Source organism: Rattus norvegicus, chromosome 10 (genome assembly GCF_036323735.1).
Source record: "Rattus norvegicus strain BN/NHsdMcwi chromosome 10, GRCr8, whole genome shotgun sequence".
In the NCBI taxonomy this organism is placed as follows: Eukaryota; Metazoa; Chordata; class Mammalia; order Rodentia; family Muridae; genus Rattus; species Rattus norvegicus.
This window is the reverse complement of record NC_086028.1, coordinates 74,284,515-74,308,923: the sequence shown is the minus strand read 5'-3', so window position 1 is coordinate 74,308,923 and position 24,409 is coordinate 74,284,515. Positions and strand designations below refer to the sequence as shown.

The window sequence follows — 24,409 nt, the reverse complement described above, 5'->3', positions numbered from 1 at the left end:
CCATGGTCACGCATTTAGAGTTAGTGTTCCTTTGATGGTACATGATCTTAAAAAAAAAAAAAAAACAAAAAACTAAGATTACAAAAGTTGGGGTGTCACAACCTGTTCCCCAAGTCAGCTCCAGCCACCAGTCCCCAAGAGAGGGACCAATTTAAAAAAAAAAAAAAGAGCCAACTTAAAAGAGGAAAACAGCAAAAGAGACCCAGGAAACCCCTCAAGTCCACCTTCAGGTTCTGACATGAGATTCAAAGTTAAAATAGAAGGCAAAAATACGAATGTCTAAGTGCCAGTCAAGACCTGGTCCAGCCCACCACTGGCCCATCATTGTCTGGGATTCAGTTTCATTCTGTAAACTGCTCTGTCTCACAAGCTGTTAGAACTGTGAAATCTCTTCCCAGGAGACAGATTCTTCCTCGGTTCTCTCCCAGCATGAGATTCCAAGGAAATTACCATTTCTTTGGGGTCCACTCTTTCGGTATTCTGATAGATTGAGACACAAGAGTCCCTTAAGAATTTCTTCACCTAAGCCAAATTGGTTATAGTATTTCTAAAGTGGGTGAGGTGAGGCACACCTACAATCTTAGAACTCTCTCTGGGGAGACTGAAGCAGGAGGATCAAGTTTAAGGCCAGCCTGGGCTACATAGCAAGACTCTCCTCCTCCTTAAGTAATAAGGGTCTGGGGGTATAGCTTAGTTGTAAAGTCCCTTGCCTAGCAATTTTCAATACTGAAAAATAAAAATAGAAATTTTTACTCACTTGGGATTTGGGGACTCCCAAATTTAACAGATTTATTTATTATAAATAAGTACACTGTAGCTGTCTTCAGACACACCAGAAGAGGGCATCAAATCCCATTACAGATGGTTGTGAGCCACCATGTGGTTGCTGGGAATTGAACTCATGACCTCTGGAAGAGCAGTCAGTGCTCTTAATCACTGAGCCATCTCTCCAGTCCATGTTTTGCCTCTTGTATGTGCACACACAGTATTGGAGCTCCAAGTTTTTTTCTCAAAATCTTTCATCTAGGCTTAAATTGTTTTTAGTTCTGTAAATCAGTCCTCCAATCTGGGCTGAGTGCAGAACACACAAATGGACAGGAGAATACAAGTGCTCAATGGGAAATTCAACTGTAGCAGAAAGAAGCTTCTAGAGGAATTATGGAAGTTACCTTGGATGACTAGGTTAAGCAGCCAGGAGGACAAGGTAAATTATCTCATGGTATCTAATAAGCCACTGTTTATGACACCTACTGTGTGCCAGACAAATGGAGTATATTATCCAAAAAACAAAAAAACAACAACAGAAAAACCTTCGAAAAGGCCTAAGAGGGGTGTCCTACATCCATTTTTATTGGTGAAGGTCAAGATACTGTTACAAACAGCTGAGATTTGAACTTGAGACTGCTGAACATAACATTCTAAGTGCTGGTTCCCCTAATTTTCATCACATGGACTTTCCCCCAAGATGTATCGACCCATCTGTTCTCGTTCGTATTTTGGTGGTTGTTGTCTGCATGGAAAAAGAAGAAAAAAGTATGCTGGGGTAGAATGCTGAGAGTCCTTCCAACAACCTGTGAAGTAGCTAAAACCATCCATGTGACAGAGAAAAAAACCAACCAAACAAAAAGGCTCAGAGAAACCGAACAATCCAGCCAAAACAATGGGTGCTGGCACAAGGCCCATCTAGTTCCAGAAGGCAACTATTTCCTACTACAAAAAGCTGCCTGCCTCCCAAGGGAGGGGGCAGGGGAAGCAGTTTCCAGGAAATGAATAGTATAAAATCCACCTCAAACCTAATTATCGTGGGTGGAGGAGTCTTGTGACTCATGGCAAAATGTGGAATTCTCTTTCTAGGCTGAATAGTTGAGAAAGGCTGGTTGGACATTGAAGATCGTTTGGAGAGTCACGCTCCACGGTTTATCAAATTCCAAGGGGGAGGTAGTCACAAAGACCTCCTACACAACTGGTATGCCACAGAGCAAGAGCTGAAGGAGTCTGAGGCACAGTTCTGCCTTCTAATACAGAGATCCTTGAAGGGGAGTGTCCCCGGAGGCATGGATTTCTTGTCTGTCAAGCCTGGAGCCCCAGATATCTCCCCGCCTTTTAGCTTATGCTAACACATCGGATGTAGGCAGTAATGAACAGTAGGCATCCTAACCTTTACAAGTGGGCTGATGGGAGGCTAGGGGTGGCTCTTGGCCAGCAGGGTGTGTCTGTTTTTCACCATACCTGATATCTTCTGATCCTGCAATGTTGCAAAGCCAAATGGGACCTGGTTGGTCAAGAGGGGACTAAGTACGTGCCTTGATCCAGGTGATGGCTAGCAATCAGAATAGGATTCCTGCTCTGTATCTAGAGGTTGGGAAAAGTAGGTGGCGGAAGAAGCCACATTTTCCTGCAAATATAACAACTATTATTCTCACCAGGTAAGTCCTCGTTAGACTTGAGCTGTAGTTCGAACACACGCCTTGGAATCCTCACGCCCTTGTAGAGGATATTGAGTCTCATCTGAAAGAGAGCCAGAGAGGCTGGGGATGGATGGAGCTTAGTGCTAGAATGCGTAGTTTTTTCTTTTTTTGGTTCTTTTTTTTGGAGCTGGGGACCGAACCCAGGGCCTTGCGAGTCCTAGGCAAGCGCTCTACCACTGAGCTAAATCCCCAACCCCTAGAATGCGTAGTTAACCAGATCAAAGGTTAAGAGGTGGGGGTGGGGGAGGGGTGGGCAGAGAGGCCTACTGTGCTGCAAAAGGTACAAGTGACCAAAGACCTGCCGTGCAATCAGCGTGTGACAGACTCAGACTGAGCTCCAGATGGATGGGAGAAGGTACCAGAATTTACATCTCATGGTTTAGCTTTTTAAAAAATTTTTTTAAAAAATGTACTGTCATGTCTACACCCCAAAACATTTAAAAACAATCTCCTACTGTCTCCAGATTTTGAAAGAGACTCATTATATAGCCCAGGCTGGCCTCAAATTCCCCTGACTTCGGGCTGGAGAGATGGCTCAGCAGTTAAGAGCACTGACTGCTCTTCCAGAGGTCCTGAGTTCAATCCCAGCAACCACATGGTGGCTCACAACCATCTGTAATGGGGTCTGATACCCTCCTTCTGGTGTGTCTGAAAACAGCTACAGTGTACTTATATAAATAAAATAAATAAATAAATAAAAAATCCCCTGGCTTCCACCAAAGCTATTCCTAACCGTAAAATAAATGTAAAGAAGTCTAACAAGCGTCTTTTTTTATACCCAAACTGCGATCCTGTTTTGATAGAGGGACTCTTGTTGGCTTAATCAGCACTAATGGGGGTGGGGAGCTTTTCTGCCTTGTTTAGCATCCCCACTGTTCGAATGGAAAGTACTCGCACACTCCTGGGACAACCAAAGGGCATGAGGGACTATCGTTTTATATATTGCTGGATTTGATTTGCTAATTTTTTTCTTTAAATTTTTAAAATTAAATCGTGTGTGCCTGTCTCCGTGTAAAGGTCAGAGGACAACTTGAGGGAGATGGTTCTCTTTACCATGTGGATTCTGGGGATAGAACTCCCCTTGGCCACAATCACCTTTACCTGATGAGCCATCCTGGAGACCTGCCCTTCTTTCTTTAACTCTTTCTTTTCCTCCTTCATTTCTTTTCTTTCTCCTTTCTCCTCTTCCTCTTTCTTTTTTCTTTTCTTTTCTTTTTTTTTTTTTTTTCGGAGCTGGGGACCGAACCTAGGGCCTTGCACTTGCTAGGCTAGCGCTCTACCACTGAGCTAAATCCCCAACCCCCCTCTTTCTTTTTAAACGGGGTCTCCTGTAGCCCACAATGACTTTGATATATAGCTGAGCAAGACCTTGAACAACTGATCCTCCTGCCTCTACCTCCAAAGTACTAATTATAGGTAGCATGTGCCTACACAATAGGTAGCTACATGTAGGTAGCATGACACCACCCTCAATGTATGTAGTGTCAGGGATTGAACCTAGGGTTTTGTGTGTTTTAGGCAAGCATGAGAGATTGAGCTATAACCAGAGTCAGGAATTGCTCTTGTTTCTTACAGATATTATATTAATTGGCATCACATGATGATGATGAATACCAGAGATGACAGAACAGGAAAGGGTGAACTTTGACTGTTTTGGGGGTGCTACTTTACGATCAGTTGGTTCCCTTGCTTCGAATCATTGGTGTGGAAGCACATAGTAGCAGGCATGCCTGGCAGAGCAAGACTTCTCCACTCCTCACTCCTCCGGAAGCCTGTCAGTCTAGGGCGTCCTCCCTCGGTAACACTCAGCCTTCAAAGGGTTCCGCCTCTCAACAGCACCACCGTGTGGACACAAACCTTTAACACATGGTGCTGGACACAAGCTTACTGTGATCCTGGGAGACAGTAGTCTATAAACTAATTAAGATATCTATGTCAGGGCGGTGCTATCTGGGTCAGGTCACCTTTGTAAAGGGAACTGAGAATGTCCTTCACTCTCACAGATCTTGTGCTTCTTCACAGCCTGATGAAGGTTTCGTCTGAAATGTTCTCCAAGATAAAGCTTTGAATTGTCAATTCGATTTCTTTATAAATTTTTTTAGATGTATTTATGCCTATTGACTGTTGTGTCTGTATGTGTCTGTACCCATGTATGACTGGTGCTTGTGGGGGTCAGAAGAGGACATGGGAGCCCCTGGGACTCAGATGCTCTTGACAGCTGAACCTTAGAGCCATCTCTCAGTCTGTAGCAATATTCAGAATTTGGAGCTGGCAAGTTGGTTCAGTGGTTAGAGCACTCGTTCTTTCAGAGGACGTGGAGTTCGATTCTCAGTACCGACGTGGAGCTCATACTGTTACTCCGGTCTCCAACAGATACGGTGTCCTCTTCTGGCCTCTGTGGGCATCGCACATGCACATGACACACAGACATACATGCAGACAAAACCATCCATGCACATTAAAAGAAGGTCAGACTTTTAATTTGTTCTTAGGTCCCTTTTGTTATGTTTTTCAATGCATCTGTCCATTTCTTTATACTAATACACATTTTACCATGGCTCCAATCTCGACATGCTGGTATTCTTCCTTTTTTTTTTTTTTTTTTGTTTTGTTTTTTTCTTTTATTCAGAGCTGGGGACCAAACCCAGGGCCTTGCGCTTGCTAGGCAAGCGCTCTACCACTGAGCTAAATCCCCAACCCCCCCTTTTTTTAAAAATACTTATTTATTTATTTATTTTATATATGAGTACACTGTAGCTGTCTTCAGACACACCAGAAGAGGGCATCAGTTCTCATTACAGATGGCTGTGAGCCACCATGTGGTTGCTGGGAATTGAACTCAGGACCTCTGGAAGAACAACCAGTGCTCTTAACCACTGAGCCATCTCTCCAGCCCTCTTCCTGTTTTTGTTTGAGAAATAATTCACTTATCATAAAAAGTGACTGGGTGGGTGTGTGTGTGCATAAAAAGGCCAGAAGTCTCCACTCTCCCTTTCCTCTTTATAACTTTAAAATTTGTATTTTCACCAGGTGTGATGGCTCAGGTCTTTAATCCTAGCACTCAGGAGGCAGAGGCAAGCAGATCTCCATGAGTTCAAGGTCAGTTTGGTCAACACAGCAAGAGTTCCAGGCCAGTCAGGGCTTCTTAATTAGATACTGCGTCAGAAATATATTTTTAAGATTTATTCATTAGTGAAGTGTATGGCTGTGTGGGGGATGTGATCATGAGGCAGGTGATCGAGGCATTGGAGAGATGCTGAGACTTGAACTCATGGCCTCTGTAAAAGCAGAATGCGTTCTTTTTTTTTTTTTTTTTTTTTGGTTCTTTTTTTCAGAGCTGGGGACCGAACCCAGGGCCTTGCGCTTCCTAGGTAAGCGCTCTACCACTGAGCTAAATCCCCAGCCCCGCAGAATGCGTTCTTAACCACTGAGCCATCATTCCAGCATGTGTGAAGAAACAGGGGACCCAGCGGACACATGGCTGTGTATAAAGCAAAAGTTCCATAAAACAAAATTTTAATTCAATGGACATGATACACGTATTTTTCTAAACTCTTGAATTTTCTCAGAGAACTGCTTATGAATCCTAAATAGGTTTGTGTTATCTTTCTGTGCACTCTATCAGCACATAGAGAAGGGCCGTTCATAAGCTGATGTTATCTGAAAGCACACCTAAGGTAAACACTTCTGGGCTGAGTCAATACTGACTCCTTACTGCAGTCTGTTCTCCAAGCCCTAGGATGGCAGCATGCTACACAGAACCCCACTGCTGAAGCCCTACTGAGAGCTGAACTGCCCTTCTAGAGTAACACTATTACAAATCAACAAACACACATTTTGACACACTTTCCTCTTATACAGATTAAGACTAGCCTGCATCTTCAGTGATCCATGGAACTTAGCCAAACCATACTTTGTGACACTTGGGCTTAAACCAAAAAAAAAAAATTCTTTTGAGACACTGTCTCACTATGTAGCCCAGGCTTTCCCTGAACTCATAAACCTCTTGTGTTAGCCTCCCAGCTGCAAAGCGAGCCTCCTTGTTATGAAAATGATTATAAACTAAGATAATAATTTACAGAACTAAAACATAACTCAGAATGGACATTGAGTTTGATATGGTTTTATTTAAAAATCTGCAAGGCTGAAGGAGGGATCTGAGTTTTCATTAAAAGAAAGCAATTTGCAGTTTATATTCAGCCTTTAGCTTCGTGGTGGATAATAACAGAAAAGGACATTTCTGTTTAAGATCCTCACTTCAGTATGAGAAGCCAAGTTCCTGGCACTGTGTGACAAGGTCACTTGCCCCAGCCTGGTCTGAGGTTCATGGCCAGCCTTCTGGGAGACCATGTCTTCTCCAGATGATACAACAACCATGTCTCCCCACTGCAGTCGGCACAGGGTCCTAAGGGCCCTGTATTTTCCAGCTGGAAGATGTGAAAGGACTCTGTAACCTGTCGCCCCGACAAATCCAACTCCACTAACTCTCGAGGATAGCAAGCATAAAATGTGTGGAATGTGGGAGATGCTCTGTGCGTAACAGAACAGCTCACGTGTTAAAAATTAAGTCAAGAAACATGCCTTAGTAGTTTAAAGTGACTTAAAAACAAGACAAGACGCACAGCACATTCTTGGGTGTGGCACTGTAAACTCCTACTGATGATTGCTACTGGGAGCCGGACAGGTGGGGAGGAGTCAAGCGCACTGTCTTACTGGTCTGCACCCGGTTTTTCAAATGGGTTACTGAACTTAGCCCGAAGGAAATAAGGATCTACATACTAGCAACTTCGTTACTCTAAATGATGAGGTAGATTTTTTTTTCCTAATATGGTAAAGTGAAGATAACAAAAAGTCTAAACAACATTTAGCCTTCTTTTTAAAAACTTCAGGCTATAACCACGGTCACAAACAATTATAGAATTCAAGGCGGCAAGGTCAGAGGGTATTTGCAGACACATTATTTACTTGAGATGCTACTTGAAGAGTCAATAATCAGTCTCGGATCGATCAACTCTTTCCAGAACACAGTGATCTAAGGAAAAATACAAAACACCAAATTTAATTCATTTTTGACATCACATAAGCTAAAAATTGTAGGTTAGTTAAGTAAATTTCTATAAAGGATAGTCAGATAATGAAAATACTTTCAAAGCCAGTAAAACTGAGTTGAACACTTGAAATGCAGCTAACTGTTATGTTAAACATATTTTAACCTTTCATTGAACAGGGACTGCAGTGGTGAAAAAGAGATTTCATTCTGAAGTGTTCATTCTGAAAAATTCACCTTATAGATGGGTGGCTCTGGGAGCCACTACCACACAGTGCACCAAAAGAGACGCCCCTAGCATCCGGTGAACGTGAACGATGTGCGCCATCTAGTGTCAATGAGGGGAAACTACAGGTTTTCTGTTTGCAGTTTTCGACGTTTTTTTGAAAAGTATGTTTAAACATTACAAACAGAGAACCACAGGAAATGAGGCCAAACCATCAGATGCTGCCACAAACCCTAAGAATGTGTTTCTAGGAAAAAAAACCCTGAAGGGATCTTAAAAAACACAGGCAAGTGCAGAGCATGATAGTGCAAGTCTTAAATCCCAGCACTTGGGAGGCAGAGGCAGGAGGATCCCTATGAGTTCAAGGCCAGTTTAATCTACAAAATAAATCTGGGACAACCAGGGCTCTGTAACCCTGTCTCTAACAAAACAAACAAAACAGGCAAGCACAAAGTCTGGTTGAGAGTTCAAACAAAATGTGAATTTTCAGCACTGAAATATAACAGCAAATAAACACAATGTTTCAAATGCGAGCACAACCATAGTCAAGCTGCTGAGAAGTTACCACTAGCGATTGCTGGCTCCCAACACAGGGAAACCCGTGCTTTGGGCTGACAAGATGGCTCATCAGGAAAGAGGCCTGATGACTTGGGTTGCCAAGCTAGACAACCCAAGTCCGATTCCCAGGACCCGTGGGAGAACAGACAATCGGAAGTTGTCTCTGATGCATGTAGCCATATACGGTCACACACAAATAAATCTAATTTAAAGGGGGTTGGGGATTTAGCTCAGTGGTAGAGCGCTTGCCTAGGAAGCGCAAGGCCCTGGGTTCGGTCCCCAGCTCCGAAAAAAAAAAATCTAATTTAAAAATTAAAATAAAATGGAACATCAGAGGGCAGAATCACCATATTATCACTCTTTTTTTTTTTTTCTTTTCTTTTTTTTTTTTTCTTTTCTTTTTTTTTTTTTTTTTTCGGAGCTGGGGACCGAACCCAGGGCCTTGCGCTTGCTAGGCAAGCACTCTACCACTGAGCTAAATCCCCAACCCCATATTGTCACTCTTTCTGCCATCTCTGCCACTCCAGGTCAGAGCTGAGGAACCTGAAGGGCAGTAACAACTTGGAAGGTACATGGTGGAGGCTTCTGAGCTCACACTTCCTCTTGATCTAAGTCTGGTCTGTGGCTAAGCTCAAGCTATAGCAATGGCTCTCCAAGTATTTAAAAGTCTGACAAAAGCCAATCCCGTAAGGAAACCTGCATGGCTAGGATTTTAAAGCAGGGCTGTGCTTTTAAATGAGGACATAGTGTCTGTGCATGTCATGTGGGGCTCTGGGAGGTCCATGATGGCACCTTGCTTTGAAACTTGGCACTTGTTGGCTATTCCAAAGGAAGACTAAATGTTCCCAGAGCCCCGATCCTCTAGGATTTTAACACCAGCAGTTCAGGAAGCTGCAATGTCAGCTTTTGTGCCCAAGCTCCAACCCCCGCCCCCAGCCCTGCTATCGGTCGAAAGCGTTAAGAGTAGTCTGCCCACCCGCTTCTCCTGCGTCACAGCGTATTCCACCACCTCGGTTCCGTTTTCATTGTGATAGACCAAATCAAACTTCCCAGGTTCTTTCAAAGCTGAAACGAGAGGGTAAAGACAGTGAGCCACTTCTCTATGGTTAAAATGTTCTTCATGGGGATTTCAAACCACTGGGAAACTGCTGTGTAAGCTGGGGACATACAGGAAAGGGTAGCATACTGCTGTAAAAGACACAGTGCCTTAGCACTTCTCTGAGATGAGACTGCATCATCAGAAGGAAACAGGCTTGATAAATACACTGAGTATACGTGCAACCACGGGTACTCCTGGAGGTATTCCGAAAAGGTATTCCAGAGGGAAGATACAGAATGTCGTTGTCATCAAAAATCATGTATGCCTGAACTTAGAAACATGAGCAGGCTTCAGCCTGTACAATAATTTGGGATCAGAAAAACGTTGACACAAGCTGAAACCATTCGAACAACTGGTAACCGATGGGCAAAATCATGACCGTTTGAAAAACATTCTAAAAATATTCATCAAAACGTTGAAAACCTTGCCAGGGATGCAGCTCAGTTGGTAGACTGTTTCCTTAGCATGCAGCAAGCCCTGGGTTCAGTCCTCTGCACCCCAGAAAACTAGGCATGGTTGTGGTCATCTGTAATTCTAGCACTCAGGAGAGAAGAATCAAGTCAAGGCCATCACTGGCTACACAGCAAGTTCCATACGGGGATCTATGAGACTCTAGCTTAAAAGGGGGTGTGGGCGGAAGCAGTGAAGGGGCTTTTAGATACGACATCACAAAAATATAAGTAAAACGTATAAACTTATATATATATATATATATATATATATATATATATATATATATAAAATAAAATCTCTGAAGTGTGTGTATATTTAATATCCCAAGTATGTTCATTTGCCAACCTTCTGAGTGGATCTTGTTCACTGAAATGATGGAGGGAGATATATAGCACTCCATCTCTAGTCTTCTCTCTATACCTTATAGCTTCACAGTCATCTCACTTGACAGCTCAGCCTGGCCTTAAGCTGGTCACCCTCCGGCCTCTTCCACCCCTCAGGTGCCTGGGATGAGAGGTGAGTGAGCACAGCCTATGCTTCTCTTCAAGCCCATACGAGAAGACAGGGAACGGAGCAGAGCAGTAAGCACTGGGCTCTAGGCCCACCTGTTCAGTGGGCAGAAGCCACGACTCTGATCCCTAGCACAAGACACGGAAACGTAACAGTTTTCAGGGTTATCTAGGTGTGGGTTCTTCTTAGCAGTTTTTTTTGTAACCTCCTTGAGTGTGCATTCAGTTTAGTTTTCCTAGAAGTAATTGCTTTTGTGGTTCACATTCACCTGTATGTAAAAACCTTCTGCCAGAGTGTATAGTGATGGGGTAAGGGCAGCAAGCCCAACATCTCCATCCAAGGAGAAGGTGCAGGGGCCCCGAGGCTACAGTGTGCTGGCAGTGCAGAGCGGAGAATGGCACTGAGTCCCAGGTGAGTGAAGGCCAGGGGAAAGAAAGGCTGTGCAGAAGCTACTGTGATTATGGAGTCTTATGCTCCACATTCACTCCCGAAAGACTCACCCGGTAGGGAGGAGAGGACTTCAATATCCACTTGCTGGGTCTCTGGATCGTGGCTTAATATTTTTCCTTCCTTCCAAAAATAAAATACCACGTCAAAAAATCTCTATGTAAAACATTGTAATGTACTAAAGGGCACTAAGTAAGTAGACTTTAAAATGGCTACTTTTATGGAATATAAATTCATCCCCACAGATCAACATGCTATGGGAAGAATAAAAACAACAGACTTTCCCCAGCTCCGAAAAAAAGAACCAAAAAAAACCCAAAAACAAACAAACAAAAAAAAACAACAGACTTATAGGCACGCTACCTGAATATACAAAATAACTGTTAGAGGTCAAAGAGGCACACGTTAGTCAGACTGGCAGATACCTACAGGCCTTGACAAAATCACTCATGGGGCGTGGAGGGAAGGCAGGCTGAAGCCATGTGTTCAAGTGAGGAGCAGCAGCACAGCTCTCACTGGGAGAGCCACACATAAGCAGTGGTGCTTCCTCGCCAGCACTGCTGGGCCCACTCCAAACCTCAGGCTCCCAGGTTTCAGAGCTGGTTTTCAGATGCACAGAGATGCACTGAATCTGGGTGTGACGGTGCATGTCATGATTGGAATATGCTTGGCCCAGGGAGTAGCAGTATTTGGAGGTGTGGTCTTGTCGGAATAGGTGTGTCACTGTGGGTGTGGGCTTTTAAACCCTAGTCCTAGCTAACTGGAAGTCAGTCTTCCACTAGCAGCCTTCAGATGAAGATGTAGAACTCTCAGCTCCTCCAGCATTATGCCTGCCTGGATGCTGCCCTGTTCCTACCTTGATGATGACGGACCGAACCAGCCCCAATTAAATGTTGTCCTTTGGGGCTGGGGATTTAGCTCAGTGGTAGAGTGCTTACCTAGGAAGCACAAGGCCCTGGGTTCGGTCCCCAGCTCCGAAAAAAAAAGAACCAAAAAAAAAAAAATGTCCTTTATAAAACTTGCATTGGTCATGGTGTCTATTCACAGCAATAAAACCCTAACTAAGACAGTGCATACCTGCAACCTAAGCACTCCAAAGGCAGAGGCAAGGCAGAAGAGCTATGAGTTCAAGGCCAGTTTGGACTACACAGTTAAAACACTGCCCCTCAAAATTATAAAGTCGAGGGGAGGGACTGGAGAGATGACTCAAGGATTATGTGCACTGTCTACTCTTCCAGAGGACCTGGGTTCAACTCCCAGCACTCACAACTATCTATGACCCCAGCTCTAGGGGATCTGACACTTGTGCATACATACATGCAGGCAAAACATCAATGTTTTAAAAACCTCATAATAAGAAGTTAAAAAGAGGACCCATTGCCCTGTGTATATGGCGGACAATGGTAAGACAAATGGGCAGCTGAGGGGCCATATACTGAAGCCAACTGATGAGATCTTTCTCATGGTTGTACTTCAAGACAAAGTTTCTCTGTGTACAAGCCCTGGCTGGCCTGGAACTCCTTTGGTAGACCCAGCTGTCCTCAGACTTACAGAGAAAGATTTTATTTTTACATATGTATGTATGTATGTATGTATGTTGGTGTGTGCATGTGCATGCTGGTGCCTGTAACCAGCAGAGGGTGCTGGATTCCTTGGAGCTGGAGAGTTTTTGAGCCACTTGACACGGATGCTGGGAACCAAACTCCGATCTCTCTAAGAGCAGCAAGCACTCCTTAAAGCTGAGGTATTTCTCTCAGCACTCAGCACTTATCCTTACCCTCTGGGCACAGACAAGAGGTGCTCTATTTTCTTGCTTGTTTTGTCTTTGTGTAGCTGTGTATTTACTCTTGGGACAGGCCCAGAGTTTGATCCTCAGAAGCACAGCAGTCCCGTGTACCCCACAAGGGGCTCGTCATTCTCACTCAGTTTCCTCCTCAAGTATCAGCAACATAAGACTGGGAGACTTCACGGTGACACTTGTAAACGTCCACAGGACGTTTCACAGCTTCACTTTATGACATTATTAACCAAGAGTGTCTAGATCATCCGTGCAAGCAAATTCACCAGTACTTTATTTAAAAGCTATTGAAAAGGGATCTATGTTAGCCCAGCAGGCTTCATATCCAAAACTCCCCTGCCTCAGACTCCCGAGTGCTGGGATCACAGGTGGGTGCTGCTTCATCGGACAAGTTTCTGATACACTAATTTTAATCTTTTTTTTTTTTTTTTTTTGGAGCTGGGGACCGAGCCCAGGGCCTTCTCTACCACTGAGCTAAATCCTCAACCCTCTTTTTTTTTTTTTTTTTTTAAGAGACAGAGGCTCATTATATTGTCCAGGCTAGCTGTGAATGATTTCCTGCCTCTGAGGACTGGGTGATTTGGACCAGAGGTGCACCCCACCACTGGCTAACTTCATGGTTTTTATAGAAACAGCCTTACCTTGTAGTCAGAGACATCAGGAGAATAGTCGGATGTAAGTTCCAAAAGCTAAAAAAGAAGAAAAGTCCTTCAAGTACACAAATCCCCCCTTTACATCCTCCATCTCCTGGGACTCCTCTTTCCTGCCCCAAGACCGTGGGCCATGCAGAGGTGCCCACGCCCACCCACCTGAGCCCCCACCAGGACTTCTGACAAGTGCAGACAGTTTTTGTAAACATTCCTAAGTGAGATTCACTAAGGAAGCTGGGGGAGGGGTGATCTTGTCTTTGTTATGGTCAGTGATTTTTAACACACACCTTGAAGGCAATCTTTTCTCCGACTTGAGGGGCAGCTGCTAAGAGTGGTAACAGACTATAGTCCTTCTTGGAGGTCTCTACTGGATTCTGCAAAAGACATGTGTCTTCATTACTGGTGAGAAAAGGAGGGCCCACGCCACACCACACCACAGGGCTGAGATAACTTGCATGGGGAAAGGGAGGCCAACTCACAAACAGTAAACGCTCGCTCACCTGGATCACCGTGGATGAGTTGGTTAGAATATCATTTAACTGTTTCTGCTTCTGGCTCTCAGAGCTTCTATTTAAGATACAGGAGACAGTCTGACCTCGACCTCGCCCTCGGCCCCGAATACCCCGGCCCCTCAGTCCCTTCCCAAACAAGAAGTCCTCTCCTCGCCCCCATCCTCTTCCCAAACTGGTGGGGACAGGCACGTTGGGACCAGGAGCCTGTCTGCCTCTGTTTGAGTCAGAAGGCTTCCATCCCATAATACCCGGAGTCTCCAAAGACAGCCCTGGACTGGAACACCCTTGCCCTGCAAAGAGGCCTGTTGTCTTTAAGAAGTCAGATGCGCCCTCCAGCATGTTCTTGGACACCAGGAACTGGTCTTCTGACTCTGAACTGGAGTCTGAACTGGAAGACGAGGCTCTGGAGGCCTTGCCCTTGCCGGAGCTGAAGGTGAAGCTAGGCTTTGAGGACTGTCTGTTGGCAGCTGCAGTTTTTGTAGCTCCGTCTTTCAACAGCTCAGCTGACAGTTTCTCTGATAAGGTGACCCCCTGCATCGTCGTGACACTGCAGTGGCCATCACTGACTGAGTCTGGACAGGACTCAGACTCTGACAGGTAGCTTGGACTACCTTTTGCCCCTGTGCTGCTTCTCCTCCGGGCTTTAGCAAGGCTGCTTCTGTAGGAGGCCCTGGGGAAGCTGCAGTTCTGTGAGCCTCCCTCTTTATGTGTCTGTTGTTTGGGAGACTTGGAGGCCCTGGTCTGCTTCTTCTGTTCACATTTCTCCTTTCTTTTTGAAGACTTCTTTTTGGTCTCTTCCTCGTCCTCCTCAGCAGGGATGCCTGCCACTTTGCTTTTTCTCTTGTTCTTTGTCCGCCGCACCTCGTCTGGGAAGAGTTTTGTCTCCAGGTCTGAGGCCTTCTCATTAGGGCCGCTGTCCTCCTGCCTCTTCCAGTACTTGTCAGGGTACTTGTAACCCTGGTCCGTCTCCTCGTCCTCCACCAACTTAAAAGCCCGCTTCTTTGATTTCCTACATGGGAAATTAGAGTCGCCGCCATTGCTTACTATCAAAGCCTCAGGGAGTCCTTGGTCTTCTAACTTAACCCTGTTGGAAGAGGAGAGAAGCCTCAGATGAGCAAGTGCTAAGCACAGGTCTGACAAGCACAGCCGAGGATGAGACCCCACAAAACCACCCGCACAGCACAGCCCTCTTCCGCCTGGCTGGTTTGTTTTCTCTTTGTTGTTCTGGGACAGGGTCTCGCGATTGTCACCTTAGGTGGCCTGGAACTCACTATGGACACCAGGCTGGCCTCCGACTCACAGACATCCACCCTCTCTTCTTCCTGAGTGCTGGGATTAAAGGTGTGTGTCGTCATGCCTGGCTCACTGTGGCTAGTTTTATAAACTTAATGGATAGTGAGTGGGGCCCACACATTTTTTTTTCTCTAACTTACACATTACCAACAAACTAGGTTATCTTTCATTTCTGAGGTCCCAAAATACGACTCAAACAGGTAACTTGCCAAGACCCGCAGCTGACAAGTGATAGGAAGGATAGTCTGACCTTGGCTTGCCTAACTTCACAACTCACCATCTTTCTTTACAATATAATTTTTTTTAATTATTGAGAATTTCATACATACAAAGTTTACTTCAATCACACATACAAACACCAGCTTCCACCTTTCTCTCAGCTGCCCCCAACTTCGTGCCCCATTTTCTTAACTCCCAATCTTCTTTTTTTTTTTTTTTCCTTTCTTTTTTTTTGGAGCTGGGGACCGAACCCCAGGGCCTTGCGCTTCCTAGGCAAGGGCTCTACCACTGAGCTAAATCCCCAACCCAACTCCCAATTGTCTTAATATGCGTGTTAGTCATCCTAAAAGGTGAACATATTCACCACCCCATCTTGTGTTAGAATGAGTAAAAGCAACCTTATTAAAAAATGGGGTTCAGGGGTTGGGGATTTAGCTCAGTGGTAGAGCGCTTGCCTAGGAAGCGCAAGGCCCTGGGGTTCGGTCCCCAGCTCCGAAAAAAAGAACCAAAAAAAAAAGGGGGTTCAGAGCTAAACAAAGAATTCACAACTGAGGAATGCTGAATGGCTGAGAAACACCTAAAGAAGCGTTCAACATCTTTAGTCATAAGGGAAATGCAAATCAAAACAACCCTGAGATTTCACCTCACACCAGTGAGAATGGCTAAGATCAAAAACTCAGGTGACAGCAAATGCTGGCGAGGATGTGGAGAAAGAGGAACACTCCTCCATTGTTGGTGGGATTGCAGACTGGTACAACCATTCTGGAAATCAGTCTGGAGGTTCCTCAGAAAATTGGACATTGAACTACCCGAGAATCCAGTTATACCTCTCTTGGGCATATACCCAAAAGATGCCCCAACATATAAAAAAGACACGTGCTCCACTATGTTCATAGCAGCCTTATTTATAATAGCCAGAAGCTGGAAAGAACCCAGATGCCCTTCAACAGAGGAATGGATACAGAAAATGTGGTACATCTACACAATGGAATATTACTCAGCTATCAAAAACAATGCCTTTATGAAATTCACAGGCAAATGGTTGGAACTGGAAAATATCATCCTGAGTGAGGTAACCCAATCACAGAAAAACACACATGGTATGCACTCATTGATAAGTGGCTATTAGCCCAAATGCTTGAATTACCCTAGATGCATAGAACACATGAAACTCAAGACGGGGGGTTGGGGATTTAGCTCAGTGGTAGAGCGTTTGCCTAGGAAGCGCAAGGCCCTGGGTTCGATCCCCAGCTCCGAAAAAAAAAAAGAACCAAAAAAAAAAAAGAAACTCAAGACGGATGATCAAAATGTGAATGCTTCACTCCTTCTTTAAAAGGGGAACAAGAATACCCTTGGCAGGGAATAGAGAGGCAAAGATTAAAACAGAGACAGAAGGAACACCCATTCAGAGCCTGCCCCACATGTGGCCCATACATATACAGCCACCCAATTAGACAAGATGGATGAAGCAAAGAAGTGAAGGCCGACAGGAGCCTGATGTAGATCTCTCCTGAGAGACACAGCCAGAATACAGCAAATACATAGGCGAATGCCATCATTAAATCACTGAACTGAGAACGGGACCCCCGTTGAAGGAATCAGAGAAAGGACTGGAAGAGCTTGAAGGGGCTCGAGACCTCATATGAACAACAATGCCAAGCAACCAGAGCTTCCAGGGACTAAGCCACTACCCAAAGACTATACATGGACTGACCCTGGACTCTGACCTCATAGGTAGCAATGAATAGCCTAGTAAGGGCACCAGTGGAAGGGGAAGCCCTTGGTCCTGCTAAGACTGAGCCCCCAGTGAACGTGATTGTTGTGGGGAGGGCGGCAATGGGGGGAGGATGGGGAGGGGAACACTCATAAAGAAGGGGAGGGGGAGGGGTTAGGGGGATGTTGGCCCGGAAACCGGGAAAGGGAATAACACTCGAAATGTAAATAAGAAATACTCAAGTTAATAAAAAAAAAATTAAAAAAAAAAAAGAATGAGTAAAAGCACACAATGAATCTGAGTATTAGGTAAGGAAAATGTGCTACACGTATACATAATGGAATACTACTTGGCTGTAAAGATGGGACATAATTTCCCTTAGTATGGAGGCAACTGGAGGGCAGCATGCTACAGGGAGACAAATGCCACACATGTTCACTTCCATGAAGACTTAAAAATAAAGGATCACGGGGCTGGAGAAGTGGCTCAGGGGTTAAGAGCACCCGACTAGTCTTCCAGAGGTCCTGAGTTCAATTCCCAGCAACCACATGGTGGCTCACAACCATCTGTAAAGAGATCTGATGCCCTCTTCTGGTGTGTCTGAAGACAGCTACAGTGTACTTATATAGAATAAATGAATAAATCTTTAAAAAAAATAAAGGATCACAAAGAAGTAGGAAGTAGAATAGTAGTTATCAGAAGCTATGGTTGTGGGGGGAAAGACACTCCTGTACACTCTGATAGAAAGACTAGACTCTAATGCTCCAGTGGTGGACAGTATAATTAACTGTCCTCAGAGAGCTTCAAGAGAGGGTTTTCTCTCTCTTTCTTTCTTCCTTCCTTCCTCTTCTCCTTCCTTTCTTTCTCCTTCCTTCTTTGGAAGACACTAGTAGCTTTGGCTGGCTTGACTCACAGATCTACCTGTGTCTGCTACCCAAGTGCTAAGATTAAAGGTGAGTCTGAGACAGGGCTTTCAATGTCCCCAAATAAAAAACCAGTATGAGGAGACAGATATGCCAATCAATTCTGATCTGATACATTCCATCCTGAAATGACAGACTGTACTGACAAATATGTATAACTGTATGCTAATAAAGCACTTAAAATAATAAACTAAAATGCCTTCCTATTCCTGTTCGGGCTCTCAATTGTTGCACCTACCCATAGGGTCCATGACGGTTTGTGATGCTTACATTATGTCAACCTGGCAAGACTATGGGGCCCTGAGTTCAGATGCTGTGCCCCTGGCTTTTCTAAAGTGTTTCCGGGTGAGCTTCCCACTGAGGTCCCGAGACTGAGTGAATTAGGGCAACTTGATTTTGAGAGCCTTCTTCGCCCAGGCTGCTGTGACTCTGCTTCCCATGACTCTGCTTATTTGTATGTTTTTGTGTTTTGTTTTGTTTTGTTTCTAGACAGGGTTTCTCTGTGTAGTCCTGGCTGTCCTGGAACTCACTATGTAGACCAGGTTGGCCTGGAGATCAGAAATTTACTTGCTTCTGCCTCCTGAGTACTGGGATCAAAGGTGTGTGCCACCACTGCCTGATGACTCTACTTCTTTGCCAGCAATGAAGAAGGGTGTGTGTGTGTGTGTGTGTGTGTGTGTGTGTGTGTGAGAGAGAGAGAGAGAGAGAGAGAGACACCTGTGGGAACAGAAGAGACTGTAGGATCCCCTAGAGCTGAACATAAAGGTGGTTGTGAATCACTGTGTGTGGGTGCTAGGATCCAAACTCAAGTCCCCTACAGAACAGGCAGAGCTCTGGACTGCTGAACCTCAGCCTCCTCCTCAATATGTCACTAGCCATGGTCCATGGTCCACCATGCTCACTCCTCCATCCTTGCATGGTGAGAAGGTGAGCTTAGCTCTGACTCAGGAAACTAACATGCTCATCCGGTGAAATGTCTGCTAAAACCACGGTGACACCGAGAAGATTCACGTGGTTCCTGTACAGGGATGACACATAAACGTGACCCATCGCCCACTCCCAGGCTCAGGGAACATCAGAGAGAAGAGGGAAGGGAATAATACAAGAGCTGACACAGCCACTGCACTTATGGACTCGCCTTCGGGAGTGGCTATCTGCAGAGGACCTACATAGGACTAGGCCTCTCAACAGTTCACTGGGATGTGAGAAGGGTCTATGAGCCCCCACCCTTCCCTGACAACTATTAAAAATAAACAGAACTAAGTATTGCTTTTCTCAGTGCCTCCATCAATAGAGTGCTTGCTGGGCAAGCGCGAGAACCTAGCTTTGGAGCCCTAGTGTGCTGATGTGTATCTGTAATCCTAGCACTGGGAAAGTAGAGACAGACAGCAATACAGACCCTTGGAGCTTGCTAGCCAGGCCAGCCTAACCTAGCTCCAGGTTCAGTGAGAGACCCTATCTCAGAAAACTAAGGTGAGTGAGAAAGGCACAAGCCATCAACCTCTGGCCTCCACACATAAATTTACACACAGGCCTGCACACCCGAGGCTATGTGCACACACACATTTAAGTTGTAGACATATATACATACAATGAATCTGTGGGGGTGGGGGGACAAACTATAAGGAGGAAGAAACAAAGGAATCAAAAAAACTTTCACATTTAGTTGCTCGTTTTATTTTCTTAAAATAATTTCTTTTCCTTGGTACAGTTGTTTTGACTGCATGTATGTCTGTGTACAGTACCCATGATGGCCAGAAGAGAGCATCAGATTCCCCCTGGGACTATAGTAAGCTATCAGGAGGGACCTGAACTCTGAACCAGGGTCATCCAAAAGAGCAGTCAGTGTTCTTTTTTTTTTTTCTTTTCTTTTTTTTTTTTTTTCGGAGCTGGGGACCGAACCCAGGGCCTTGTGCTTGCTAGGCAAGTGCTCTACCACTGAGCTAAATCCCCAACCCCGCAGTCAGTGTTCTTAACCACTGAGCAATCTTACCATCCTTCCCATGGAGTCTTTTCCTATGGTCTCCACCATTTACCACCAGGGCTAGATGCAATCCACCTCTTCATCACCCTGGACCGAATCCAGGGCCTTAGGCACCGTAGCTAGGAAAGCACTCATCACTTACTGTGGGCCTTCTCAGGCCCACAGAGGTAACTTCTTTCCAGACAGCTTTCACGTTTTTTTTTTTAAACATCATTAGCAACATTATAAGAATGTAATTCCTGGGTGATGCATTAATTTAAGCATTAACTATAGCCAGCAGCAACTAATTAAGTCATTAGGCAGGGAACTGTTCAGGATGTAAACTTAACAGGTGGTGACACAGCCCTTACTCTTGTTGAAATAGCCATTAAAGTACACTGAGAATGGATTTCTTTCTGTCAGTAGAAAGGGAAATGAGCCTTGGTCTGTCTAGAGATAGAAGCAGGCAGACCTCTATAGCTCAAGGCCAGCCTGGTCTACACTGAGAGAACTTGCCTCAAAAAATGAAAGGGGAGAGAGGAGGGGAAGGGAAGGGAAAGAAGGGGAGGGGAGAAGAGGGGAGGGGAAGAGAGAAGGGGGGAGGAGAGGTTTGAAATTTGTACTATTTCAAGTTGTTACCTGAAGCAGAACGACTAACAAATCATAGTATTCCTGATTTAAGAGATACAAAGATGTGGTCATTGTTTCTATTTATTTCCCTGATGTTCTGAAGGAATCTTGCAAACGTGACACTCTCTACAGAAAGCAACATTAAACAAAGACGAGCAAGAAACAGACTGGTTTATAATTCTGAATCTGATTCACCATAGCTGAAGCTTAAAGTGATTGGGTGGGGTGGAGGGGCCATAGATGAAATCAGCCAAGTATGAATGTCAACTGGGATGACTGATGGCATCATCCCGCCATCTGACATAACTAAGCCACTTGCCAACGAGTCACACTACAGCCACTCCTGGATACTCACTTCAGTGTCAACTTTTAAAATTTCTTGTTGTTTTGAGACAGGGTTTCTCTACCTGGCCCTCACTATGTGTAGACGAGACTGGCTTCAAATTCAGAGATCTGCCTGCCATCTGCCTCCTGAGAGTTAGGATTGAAGGTGTATGCTACCGTGTTGTATATATCCTCACCCTGCCCCCCAATTTGTTTCTCTGTGTAGCCCTGGCTGTTCCGGAACTCACTCTGCAGACCAGACTGGCCTCAAACTCACAGAGATCCTCCTGCCTCTGCCTCCGACTTCTGAGAGTAAAGGTGTGCACCACTACTGCCCCGCTTTTACTTTTGTTCCTTTTTAAACAGGTCTCACATATGCCAGGTTGACCTGTGTAGCCAAGGGTACTTTGAACTTCTGAGCCTGCTGCCTGTCTTCACTTCCTCAGTGCTCGGATTCCTATTTAGACGGCTGGGAATCAAACCTAAGTCTTTGAAATAGGCAAGCAGTCAAGCAACTGAAATACACACTCAGCCTCTGTATCCCTATTCACAACTGAAATGCATTCCAATACCAACTCGAAGGGGCCCAGTGACACCTGAATGAGACACAGAATGACATCCACCAGAAGTGGACACGTTGCCAAGGCGCTAAGGTGGGACATTCCATACATTACTAAGAAAACATTTCTGTCTTCCTGCCTGCTTTGGTTTCCTACCTCTGACACCAAGTGCAGCCCAGAGAAGGTGGGTCTGTGGCACATGCACCATGCACACAGCATGCAGAGCCTGGCTGAGCATCGGAACTGCTCCAAGTCTAGTCCCCCTGTAATGAGAAGCGTCCTGGGGAAGGATGCTCCATCCCTGGCTGGACCACTCAGGCTCTCTCGCACGTGCCCTTCTGCAGCTAGCTCGCCACCCCGGCTCCTTGATCCAAAGGTCCAGCAAGCGCGCCCCCGAGCCGCGCCCCCTCCCGCCCCGCGCGCTCCCGCGCACCTGAGGCAGTCGTTGTCTCTCACCAGGCGCGCGCTCTCGGAAGGGGGCAGAAGCCCCCCTTCCAGATAGAGGCCCAGGAGCGCCCCGGAACTGAAGCCAAAGCGCTGGCGGATGAGACTGATGAGATCTGTGACAACTCGGCATCTGTTCAGGTCAACTAGAAGCCAGAAGACCGTGCAGTGTGGAGTGGCCGGCGGCGGGTAGTCAAATTGAAGTCGTACCCTAACCGTCTCGGAGGCTGCCATCTTGCTCATGCTCAACGGAAGCCGAGAGGTTCCACGGGGCTACGAAGCGGCGTGCTCGGGCAGGCCCGCCCCCGGCAGCAGCTAGCGTGCGCCGCCTAGGGGCGCAAGTAGGTCTGCAGGCTCCCAGTGCGAGCTCCCCAGTCTTTCCCAGAACTGATGATGAGGTCTGAATATATGCAAACGGCTGTTAGGATAGCTTCTGGGACATCGGTTCGTGTAATTAAACAGAAACAAACCAAAAATCTTTAAAATTAGTAAGCAACAAGCCTGACCCCAAACCCTGTAATAGAGGATTTTTATTTTTCTACCAAAAAAGGTCAGGAAAGCACCAAAATTCACATGCGTGTGTCCAGGCAGAAAATGAGAGGCTCGTGCTACAAGACCTTACGTTCTCATAAGACTGTTTAAAACAAACACACACGTCCTTCCTTGGGGCTTCAGGGGGTTCAGTGTGTGCTTTGTCCGTGATCAGATCATGTGTTTTCCTTATCTTGAGGCAGAACAATATCCTGAAAGTGTTGAAGGCACAAGTAGAGAATAAAAAAGCTAAATAAATACGAAGCTTAAAAAAAAAAAGATTAAAAGCGAGGCTTGTTCTTTGAAAGCAATAAAAATCAAGAAGCTTGAGGTGGGAATATAACACAGTTGACAGTGATTTCCTAGCATGCACTTGACCCTGGGCTCCAACCCCACCACAAAGATATAAATTAAGAGGATTTTTTAAAAAATTTAATGTTAGGGGTTGGGGATTTAGCTCAATGGTAGAGTGCTTGCCTAGCAAGCACAAAGTCCTGGGTTCAGAATGCAATACCCCACAGCTACACTCCAGCCCTTTGTTACCGTTACACTTATTAGTGGTGCACAGCTACTCAAAATAACATATAAAATGGCATCCACTAGTGATACGATAATTAAACCTAGAAACGGACACAGATTTATCTATTAAACAAATAGATTTGTTTTTAAAGCATCTTAGTTGGGTACAGAGATGGCTCAGGAGTGAAGGGCAGGGGCTTCGCTTCCAGAAGACGCAGATTCACTTCCCAGCACACACATGGCAGCTCGCAACTGTCTAACTCCAGGTCTAGGGGAATCCAACGGCCTCACACGGATATAATTGCAGGCAAAACATTAATGCACATAGAATAAAACTGAATTTAAGAGACGTGTTTTAGGGGTTGGGGATTTAGCTCAGTGGTAGAGCGCTTACCTAGCAAGGGCAAGGCCCTGGGTTCGGTCCCCAGCTCCGGAAAAAAAAAGAAAAAAAAAAAAAGAGAGAGAGACGTGTTTTTAGCATCCTAGAACCCCAAAGCACAGATTTGTCTTTCCTCCTGTTGAAAACAAGGAGCTTTGGGGCCAGGGAGATGTCTCCCAGATTAATGATGTGAAACTTCTAGATCCTTTGAAAAGTTAGTTATGTCAGATGGTGTTTTTCTGGGGACACCAGAGGCAAGGCTGCGTTAAGTTGAAGCTGCTGCAAGGAACCACATGAACACTTTTTCTTTCTTTCTTTTCTTTTTTTTTTTTTTCTTTTTTCCAGAGTTGAGGACCGAACACCCAGGGCCTTGAGCTTGCTAGGCAAGCACTCTACCACTAAGCTAAATCCCCAAACCCAATGAACACTTTTTCTTTTTCCAGATTTATTTCTTTTTGATAAGTAGCCTGTCCCTGTCCTCAGTCACACCAGAAGAGGGCATCCGATTCCATTAAAGATGTTTGTGAGCCAACATGTCACGGCTGGGAATTGAACTCAGACCTCTGAAAGAGCAGTTAGGACTCACAACCACTGAGCCATCTATCTCTCCAGCCCTCAAAAGCAGTTCTTGGGCCCGTTTCTCTCAATGACTGCGTTACCAGAAGTTGAGCTCAGCAAACTCTATGTAAGACAAACCAATACACGCCTGTCATTAGCAAAGACTACATAGCAAGCCAGACAGATGCTCAGCGCTCATCTCCCACTGTCTGTGGGATCATATTGATGCTCCATCACGGGTCCTTTAAAAGTCAGCTATAGCAAAACATCCTTTCGCCTATGCCTGCTTCAGGAAAACAGTCTTTCACCTGTGTCCCCAGAAAAACACCATCTGACATAACTAACTTTTCAAAGGATCTAGAAGTTTCCACTTCAGTGGTTTGTTTATGGAGATTGGAGGAATGTTCATCTCTTTTCCACTGATGCCACAACAAATCACGTCCCCATAAATTCATGGCTCTATTAGCCACACATGGCTTTAAGTTACCTAGTTCCCCTTCTGGCCCCATACACCTGACCCATTTTGCACTTTATTTTAGCTGAGATCAAGTTTCAGTCCTTAGGAGCTAAATATTATTTCCTGA

At 45.2% G+C, this 24,409-nt stretch overlaps 1 protein-coding gene across 2 annotated transcripts; it reads right to left on the bottom strand.

Moving 5' to 3' along the window:
- Window positions 1-1,326: 1,326 nt before the first annotated feature.
- Coil (coilin) lies at window positions 1,327-22,645 on the bottom strand. Of its 2 annotated transcripts, XM_039086664.2 has the most exons (9): window positions 21,828-22,645; window positions 13,757-14,852; window positions 13,544-13,630; window positions 13,248-13,295; window positions 10,862-10,931; window positions 9,276-9,364; window positions 7,434-7,500; window positions 2,424-2,508; window positions 1,327-1,510 (listed from the first exon to the last, which is right to left on the bottom strand). In XM_039086664.2, exons 1-8 carry the CDS (start codon window positions 22,079-22,081, stop codon window positions 2,438-2,440), a joined length of 1,782 nt encoding a protein of 593 aa, XP_038942592.1. In that variant the 5' UTR covers window positions 22,082-22,645; the 3' UTR covers window positions 1,327-1,510; window positions 2,424-2,437. The 2 variants fall into 2 exon arrangements, with proteins under 2 accessions (XP_038942592.1, NP_059056.2); NM_017360.2 differs by lacking the exons at window positions 1,327-1,510; window positions 2,424-2,508 and having other exon boundaries at window positions 6,576-7,500; window positions 21,828-22,072.
- Window positions 22,646-24,409: the final 1,764 nt, after the last annotated feature.